Genomic DNA, 9847 nt, shown 5'->3' with positions numbered 1-9847 from the left:
ACTTCCGCTTGAGACTTCCGGTATGGATTGGATAAATTGTGGCTTTTATTTTGGTGATTAAATAACTTCCGCTTGAGACTTCCGGTATCGATTGGATATGTGGCGGCCATCTTGACTGCAAATTAGCAAAAAATCTAGGTCTGCGGAGCTTCATGGTCCAAGAGGCTTTTTTGTAGAGCACATAGAGCTGGACTCGTGTTTCAAATTTCAAGTCAATCAGACTTACGGTGTGAGGGGCGTGGCCTTCCCAAAAACGCATTTTCCAGCCTTAGTTACAGCGCCACCATCTGGCTGACTTGGCTCATATTTTAATAAAAGTTGATGCACATAATTTCCAATCATTGGGCCAAGTTTCAAGTTTCTGGCCTATTCCAGCTCACGGGAATTTGAGCTCAAGCGGCAGACAACAAATAAAAATAATAAACCGGCACAACCCCCCTTCGGGGTTAGAACCCTAATAATAAACCGGCACAATCCTAGAAGGGTTCTAGAACCCTAATAAACCGGCACAATTTTAGAAGGGTTCTACACCTTCGGGGTTAGACCGGCACAATTTTAGGTTTCTCTTTATGTTTATGTTTCTCATATCTGTAGCAAAGGTGCGTCACTCACCTTTGTCCCTCTGGGACTGTAGAATGATGCACTTTTAAAGAACGTTCCATATTCAGGAATCCTGAACAAAGTCACTCAACAAAGCAGGCATGATAGGGACATGATCCAAATAAAAGACATTTGTAAGAAACTCTTTTTGAATTATTCCCAAAACATTTTTGGGAATGATCCAGTAACATTGGATTCATAAATATGTTTGTGCAAACCAAAGTTTGCAGTACAAAGTATAACTTCAGTTATTAAACTAATTAACACTGATGTTTTTAATCAAACAGCTGTTATATTATTTTTACAAAAAAAAACGGGGAGACTTAACATAAAGTTGTTGATATATCCAAGAGCATTTCATCATAACAAAGGATAGCAGCTAATCACTGTAACTATGTACAGCATGTTTTACAAGTGATCAATGTTACACTGGTTGACAGTAACATGAGTTCAATCTTTTAAAGGGTGTGCACACATGTGAGGTCATTAAACTGTGATTTTTGCACTTAATATTTGTTAGTGGGGAGGATTTAGATTGAGAGCTGTGCCTTCACAACAAACTCTAAATCCCATTAGGATTGTACAAATCATCAAAAAAAAGGTATAGTTTGAGGGTGTAATTAGACAATACTCAGTGCTGGCACAAAATGGGGTCTACCAAGAACTGACAAACTATAATGGTCAGACCTGAGTTAAAACATGTATGAATCAGATTAATTAGTCTTATAACTGAATATGAGCAATGGAACAAACTCCCTCCTCTAAAAGCCCACATAGGCTATTACAACTATTTCCACTGAACTGATGGAGGTGTCCTTCTCACTGTTGGTCCTCTGATGTCATGACTGAGATCCATAACACAGTTAGAGCTTTCATTACTACAGTAACAGTCAGAACAGACATGTTGGGCCTGGTCCTTTCATGCTAGTGTTTGGTAACCTGACCCTGATAGTCATTCATCACATTAAAAAAGCTTATATTCCGTTCAGGTGAACTGCAGTCATTGCTATCAGTCCATAGTGGCTGTACTAGTTCAGCTCCTCAGACAGGGTGGGGCAGCCTCAGGGGGGGTGGGGGAGGCAGGTGGTGTCAGCCGAGAGAGGCACAGTTGAGTCTGGGAAGGTCCAATAGAAGACTTTCTGGCAACCGAGCTGCAACAGTGAAAATGGAAAGAAGAAAAAATCTGTAAACTGTTATTCCATTTTTAATTAATTTAAATGTCTACTTTTTATTGCATGATGAAGCAATGCCCTCAAAGTTCCCTGATATTGAAAAGACAGTTTGACAATGTCATAATTTGGTCAAAACTCTATCTGAAGAGCAAGATCAAAATGTCATTTAATTTTCTTCAAACAAAAGTCACTATCAGTCCTAAAAGAAGCCATCATTTCAATTCTTACAGACTGATTGTTGTTGAAGTATGGAGAGAGATTGTGAGGCCCCACTCAGACCACATCAGGCATTGTGGGGAAAAACAAGTTTTCCCATTTATTTGATTGAGGGTAGTGTGTTTGGGCTGTAGCGGTACTGACTGCAAGTTGTGCCTGAAAGGAAAAAAGCCCACCTGGTTGGAGTGAAATAGAGCTATTGGAGAAATGCAACCTGACATCATGTTGCAGTGGTCTATCACCTAAACTGGCATTGAGACTAACAACATGAATGACCACAATTACAATGAATAACTTGATGTTTGACATGTCATCACTCAGTTTGCCCTGTGCACCAGTTTAAAACACCATAATGATAGGCCTTGCGTCCTGTTTATTGATAGTAAACATGTTATTTTTCATCTGTCGATACAGACAATCACTAAAGGACTGGTACACTAAGTTCAAATTCCTCTGTGGTGAAGGTATGGCCCACAGATCACAGGCAGAGTCAGACAGGTGGACATACTGGAGTAGCATGGCTAAATGTTATCACTAAGGGGAACTCAATTGACATTTCTTTGTGTAACGTTATGTTTCACTTGTAATCACTCAGTTTGGTCTTGTGCATCAGTTTAAAACCCACTGTAATGATATCCCTCATATCTTAGATTTTTTATGTGTTGCACCTCCAACTAAATGGCCAAAAATGCATCCTTTCTTGCAACTTTTATAAATGGAGAGCCCACAGTTTAACAGAAGCACAGTTTTGTTTTCTTGTTCCTCACTCTACAAACACAGCCTGTAAAACTCTTTACAAACAGAATGTGAACAGTAATAGTTAACCCTGTAAGAAACATAAAGCTATGAGCTAAAACACTTAAATAAAGCAATTTACTTAAGCTGGGAAACAAAAAACTCAACTAGAAATATAAAATGATGACTTCAGTGCACTACATTCAAGTGTGTGGTTTTTTTTTTAATCTGTTGAGTCAGCACTCAAGTCAGCACTCAAGTAATTGAGTAACTTTTTTGATTTCATTGGACTTTTCAGAGTAGTTTTACTGCAGCATACTTTTACTTTTAAATAGACCTAGATTTTTTGAGGAAAAATCATTACTTTTACTCAGTTACACTTGGATACCATTGTTATACTATTTTAAAGAAATACTTAAGTAAAAAAAACTTCAGTAATTTATTTTATGCAGTCAAAGCAGGTAGTTAGCTGGTAGACTGTTATCTTATCACACCAATGCCTCTGCATGGCTCTGTGTAGAGCAGCACAATGGCTGAAGAGGAGTATGGTTTTCAAAAAACACTAACCACTAATATTCGGTGGAGGATTAGAAGTACCTGGGTGTTACCATCAACCACAGACTGGACTGGAGATCTAACACTGAAGCTGTTTACAAGAAAGGGATGAGCAGACTTTACTTCCTGAGGAAGCTGAGATCCTTCAATGTGTGCAGCAAGATGTTGGAGATCTTTCATCAGTCTGTGGTGGCCAGTGTACTTTTCTTTGCTGTAGTTTGTTGGGGAAGCAGCATCGGAGCCAGCGACACCAACAGACTCAACAAACTGAGGATCAGGAAGGCTGGCTCTGTGATTGGCTGTAAACAGGACATTCTGGGGGCGGTGGTGGAGAGGAGGACACTGAAAAAACAGTTATCCATCATGGATAATCCTCTCCACCCTCTCCAACTCACACTGGTCAGACAGCAGAGCACCTTCTCCGGAAGGCTGCTTCAGCTTCGCTGTCGTAGCAATAGATACAGGAAATCTTTCCTGCCACAAGCCATCACTTTATACAACAACTCTCTCACCTCTGCCTGACAGAGAACTCTGGTCTCTCTACTGTTTTTATATATTATTATTGTTTATAATATATTTTGCATATTTTGTTTTGTTGTATATATTATTGTTTATTGTTTATAGCACACTGTGCATTGTATATATACACTATGTATATATTGCCTTCTATCTATGTTATGTACAGTGTTTTATTTGCGGACCCACTACTGCTGTAACAAAATAATTTCCCTGTCTGGGATCATTAAAGTAATTCTATCTATCTATCTATCTATCTATCTATCTATCTATCTATCTATCTATTCACAGATGAATTAAAAGGACATTTTATTTTTAAGTTACTCACTATGTAAGTAAATTTGAAATAAAGTACATTGGTATTCTAAGTCAAGTAGTTATTTTGATTACTACTTTTACTTGAGAATTGTTTTTAGGAAGTAAAGTTTAAAATTTCTTTATTTGAGCTTCTGACTACTTGAGTTTTTGACCACTCTGCTGTCCACCTCTGCTGTCAATGTGGACAAACAATCTGCCTAACAATTAGCATGCTCGCACAGCAAGAAAGCAGTCTCTCCTTTGTTGTATAAATTGTATTCATGCAGCGTTGCGAATTGGGGAATGTCAAACATTGTACCATGGGCTTAAAATGACCGTATTTTAAAGAAAATGATCATATGTGAGTCACAACCACAAGAACGAATAGGCGTAAATGTGCACTTTTACAGAAAACATATTAAAAAATGTTTTAAAAAGCTGGGCTTACTGCTGCATTTAAAACAACTCGAACTGAACTGATAATAACTTGGTGAGAAAGTTGAGGCTCCACATTTCAAGTCACTTTGAATGAGTTCTGAGCAGCAGGAAGAGAAACAACAGCCCTGCTTACAAATCACATTCATCATCATAGCCTACACCAAGATTGACTGGCTGAGGCTGGTGGGCCGGTGGCAGGGGCGGGCTGGCCATTGGGAGGTTCGGGAGTATTCCCGAACTGCCGGTCTGTTCCAGGCCGAACCGGCCGGTGGTCGGAACGTTTTTTTTAACCCCATAAAACGGCCGCAGGTGGCACAGAGTGGAACGCCAGACTGGGTCAATCTAATATTTTGCATATTAAGGGGGGATACGAGCGGCCCCTCCCAACTTGAGCTGATCCTTGTTTCTATTGAAATGTGACTGGCTCAGCCGCTCAGTCAGTCATTAAAAGAAAGTGGAGTGGGATAAATTCAAATTAGTGTGTGTGTGTGTGTGTGTGTGGCGCTTTTGTTGATTTTTGTGAATTCTTTGCAAAAGTGCCATAACGTTTATCTTTGTTGCTGTTATTGTTATTATTAGCTGACAAGGCTAGTGTCAGTCATGGAGTTGATGCAGAGGGACAGGATAATGCCAGTCATAGAAGTGAGGAGGAGGAAGAAACAGATGAGGAGGGACAGGAGAAGGAGGAGGAGGAGATGGAAGAGGAGGAGGAGGAGAAGAAGGAGGATGAAGAGGAGGAGGAGGAAAGTGGAGCAGGAACCACCAAAAAAACAGTGCCAGGTACAGGTGCAGTGTGCAGGACTGGGTCTTTGCATAGAATTATATTAAGATGTCATATGTTGATGTTCCAATTCCAGTCACGCAGAAACAATAAGCCCATCCACTCCTGTAGTTATTATAGAGCAAATAAAGTTTTAATGTTAAAATTATGGTTCCACTTGCATCCGTCATGCGATCGGATAAAAGGCCTCTCCAAACCAAGCTCCCGGGCTGAATTTCAACCCCAGTCAGCCCCTGGATGTGAATTAAAATGAGGTAGTGTAGACCAAAACCAACTACTAATGTATCCAACACCAAATGGTCAAATTATTGTACATTATGGCATTAAAGCAGTTCCTAACAAAATGGACTATAGAAAGACACGCCCACACTGCTGCTAATCACTGCAACGCCTGATTCTGTCTGAATGGGCCCAATCAGACGTACCTTTCTTCCGTCCCCACATCTTCCTGCTGCTCACCATTCACAAAACTCTCTGTACAATGAGCACTGCTGTCCTCCTCTTCCTCCTCCTCCACATTGTTACTCATTAGGCATCGTAGAGGCCAGCGCAGCTGCCCGCTCTCCAGCTCACTGTGCTCTGTAGGCTCCACAACTATAGAGGGGAGACGCTCCCTCCTGTACAGAAAGTCTTCAGGACAGGAGCTGGAATCTGACTCTTCATTCGTGTTAGCTTCAGGGAAGATCTGCACCAGATATGAGACTATATTGATTCATACTCGTTATCAAAATTGCACTTAATATACTATTACTTTACAAGTTATGGTATGATTAGTCCAAAGCTCAAGAAATAAAAGACACTACTAACTTGATGTAATTAAAATACTGTATACAAACTTTTACTAAGGTACTGAGATATTATCAGTAAAAGAAATGCATCATCTAGACTCTAAAAAAAGTAATGCTATTTGAATAAGGCAGGTAACTGCACAAGAGAGAAGATACTAGTAAAGCTGTCAGTTTACCTGGTAGGATCTGCTCGCTCTTCTCTGAACTGGACTCTCCTCCAATTGTGATTCAACCTGACTGAGAATAGTGCTCTTACTGCACACACACACACACACACACGCGCGCACACACACACACACACACACACACGCGCTTTGGCTTAATTTTGGGTAAGTTTTGACTGTGACATTTACATTATCCAACCTATTCAATATTTTTATTTCAGCAATACAGAATCGAAAAATACCTTCTCTGCCCTGAGTCTGACATTTATTCAAGTGAAGGTTACAGCCATGAAGCTGCAAAAAAACTGCAGATTGCTATAATGAACAGATGAACTAGAAACTAAACACCATTTTGCAATAACTATAAAATGTAAGTGGAGCCGAGATGCATTATCAGGGCAATGTGGGATGGACTGTTCATGTATGGGTTTAGAATGGTTGGTACACTTTTGAGACAACAAATACTTTAAAATGTAATAAAAACTTTGTGAGAAAATATATCTTGTTTACACAGTACAAAGAAAATATTAATATAAATCCAGACCAGTTAAGTTGTTCACATAATAGTATGATAAAACACATCTGCTCAGTGGAAGAAAGTCAGATGAAGAGTGTGTATTCAACATAAGCTAAAAAATAAATCCAGTGTAGTCAAGCAGATTTCATAGTTTTCACAACTGTCATTATGAACGATGACCAACAATGTCTCATCAATAAATCCTGGGTTTGCCACAGATTTTCCCTCACACTCAGTCAACAGCACTTTATATTGGAGTCACTAGGCCAGAATTTGATCAAATGGAGCAACAAGGGCTGCTATCGATATTTTCATCTGGACTAACAATTCCACATATTCGACAGGAAAGCCTGCATTAACAGTATCAGTTAAGGAAGAGTTGACCCCTCTTGGCTTTTGATGACTTTAAAGAGCTGTATGGAACCATTACATTTACTTTTTATTTTGGCGGAAGGTTGGATTTTTGCATTCTGAAACAAGTCCCCACCCTACTTCTGCTGTTTAGGCAAATGTTGCAATGCTGTGTAGAAGCATGGGTGTGAGTAGATAATGATGGGATTTTTTATTTTTTTGTTACCTGTACTTTTAATTTCCCTGCAGCTCATGCATATCTTTAGAGTCCCCAAGAAGAATGTGCAGCTTCCATCTGACCATCTGCCCGGGTTTTATTACACACTTAAAAACCTTTGGAGCACAGATGTTAAAGTCTGATGTGACTGAAGATCAAACAGGTTTATTTCTGGGATCTCCAACTTAGCTAAGACATGTTCCAATACAAAAAAGTGGGCAGTGTTGACAACAAGTGTAGGGATGAGGAGGGGGGGGAAAGTTTTTCCTGATGTGCTAATCTGCAAGTAAGAACTTAATGAGATAATAGGTTTACACAACAAGTGACTCCTAAACTCTAAGCATGGGGGAGGGATGACAATTCATTGAAAAGAAAACGAAGGCCTGAGATGAATAATCAGTTGATTATTTACCTGTAAGAAAGAAATGATCAGAAATGGCCATTTCAATTTTTTATGACTTCCAGTTAGGCGTAAATATCTGATAAGTGTACAGTGTGTTTATATACACAGACACATCAGCAAGGATCTTCTGAACAAAAACATTTACTGGAAAGGGACACATGGGTAAAACCAATGTTTATGTTGACCAGTCTCCAATCACCAGTACTCTCTACTGTTTCATTTACACGATCTTGAATAGAGTCGATAAGTACTGCAACATCACTATATTGTACAGTTGGATTACAATACGAAAAGGAAATCCTGTATCGTGAGATCTTGAAATTGGGGCACTGATTGTCACGGTGTTTATCCCAGGCTGTTGGTGTGTGATGTCTTTTCCTCCCAAAGGATTCAATGAATTCAGTTCCAGGCATAAATCTATTGTATGAATCATCCTGTAAATCTACTCCTGTGTGGCCTCATTAGATCATTAAGCTCTGAGAATATGATATAGCACATTTAATTTGTCAGAGCTATTAAAGCTTAAGCAAGTGGTTACATTGTGTAAAATTCAGTATTTAGTCATCTTACCTGTGTGAGGCAGGAATACAGCTCATCTTTACTGGAATTTAAAGGACCTTAGACCCTAAGGCTTAAAACAAGAGGGTATTCCAAATGTCTTCTTTTACAAAACTGACTAAAAAACTGGACTATTCCTTTCAACAGTCAGCCACCTTGTGCTGTCAGTCAGTTGCATCCCCCCCCCCCCCCCCCCCCCCCCACTCATCTCCTGCCCTCCCTTCATTTTCCCAGTGTTCTGTTCAGTGACGCACACAACACTGCACATTCAGAGTGACGTCCAAACCTGCTATCCAAACTGACTGGCTTAGTGTCATCTTCAATTACAAACAAAGCCTCTATGTGACATGTGACTGTGCAGCACAACAGGGCCTAATACACACTGTTGGCAAGTGAGCTGTCCTGGCTGACGATTCATCACATCATGGAGATTGTTTTGCATCATAAATAAAAGTATAGGATTTACCCCCCCAAACTCCATCTCTTCATCATGCAGCTGAGTTGCTGATGCCATGGTAGATCACGAAACTCTCTGATAAGGCAACCATATAGGTAAAAAAAGAGGACTGTACATGCCAATTGATAAGATTTTATAGTAAACGCATGACTTTCTGTAAAATTGTTGGATGAGAGATTAAATTTCCAGGAGTGTTTGGTGCAATTATTTCACTACTATAAATATTATATAATTTCCCAGTCTGGGATCATTAAAGTAATTCTATCTATCTATCTATCTATCTATCTATCTATCTATCTATCTATGTGTGAATTAGTAAAGCTATAATTTTAAAATATATACTGAATTAGATTGATCAGTCTGTCTAATTATATCTGGGGGCTGGGTGTTCCCTTGTTGCTCCTGCAGGCACAGGAGTCATTCTAACCAGTAGGAGGTGCTAGCACATTTGTGGTAGTGCTCTTGTCTGGATTCTGCAAGTTGCCATTGACTGCTGCGGGAAACAAATGAACAGGCGGCAACCTGTATGTTAAATTTGTGTAGTCTGAGTCATAGTCATAGTAATTTTTGCCTATATGCTGACTAAATATTCTAATTTCATGTAAATATTCCATCATACTGTATTATATTAATTCAATGTGAAAATTTAATGATTTGGAGTGGAGCTGGTTCACATTTGAATGAAATGTTTGTGTCAAGGAATTGGCTCCACTTATGACTTATTTTATGTGAAATTAAACAGTAATTATGTCCTTTGTACAATAGTTCTATGGTTCTTCTGGTGATCATATAACTAGAGTTGGATTTGAGTTGGATTTGCATCACTGATATTACCAGAGCCCGTCTATTAGACTACTTTTTAGTACCACTGCAGCGTCTATAGTAGTTAGTTATTATGGATATACAGAGGTTCTTTGAAAAAAAAGTCGCAGCCAGAGCAAGAAGACGTGGAGAGTGAGACATCATCTCCCTCAACCCCTGATAATACTTCGATTAGCTCAGGTTTGTGAAAAATTGAATTGTGGTCGTGGGTGTAGTCTGGGTGTGTAGTGTCTGTTAAACTACAATTTTTTTTCTCTAAA

At 39.3% G+C, this 9847-nt stretch overlaps 1 protein-coding gene across 2 annotated transcripts; it reads right to left on the bottom strand.

The window, feature by feature from the left end:
• Window positions 1-857: 857 nt before the first annotated feature.
• Window positions 858-8483, bottom strand: LOC115594441 (protein LBH-like). Of its 2 annotated transcripts, none has more exons than XM_030438542.1 (4): window positions 8321-8483; window positions 6275-6353; window positions 5736-5995; window positions 858-1751 (listed from the first exon to the last, which is right to left on the bottom strand). In XM_030438542.1, exons 1-4 carry the CDS (start codon window positions 8344-8346, stop codon window positions 1634-1636), a joined length of 483 nt encoding a protein of 160 aa, XP_030294402.1. In that variant the 5' UTR covers window positions 8347-8483; the 3' UTR covers window positions 858-1633. The 2 variants fall into 2 exon arrangements, with proteins under 2 accessions (XP_030294402.1, XP_030294403.1); XM_030438543.1 differs by having other exon boundaries at window positions 5770-5995.
• Window positions 8484-9847: the final 1364 nt, after the last annotated feature.

The sequence above is a fragment of the Sparus aurata genome, chromosome 13 (assembly GCF_900880675.1).
Source record: "Sparus aurata chromosome 13, fSpaAur1.1, whole genome shotgun sequence".
In the NCBI taxonomy this organism is placed as follows: domain Eukaryota; kingdom Metazoa; phylum Chordata; class Actinopteri; order Spariformes; family Sparidae; genus Sparus; species Sparus aurata.
The sequence above is the reverse complement of the archived record's forward strand: the minus strand, read 5'-3'. Positions and strand labels throughout refer to the sequence as shown.

Bases quoted from the DNA above. Each gene is read 5' to 3' on its own strand.
- LOC115594441 (XM_030438542.1), bottom strand. From the start codon at position 8,346: ATGAGCTGTATTCCTGCCTCACACAG. The intron at 6,354-8,320 runs GTAAGATGACTA...GTGTGTGTGCAG, and splicing joins TGTATTCCTGCCTCACACAG to TAAGAGCACTATTCTCAGTC. The intron at 1,752-5,735 runs GTACGTCTGATT...TCACTGTTGCAG, and splicing joins GATGTGGGGACGGAAGAAAG to CTCGGTTGCCAGAAAGTCTT.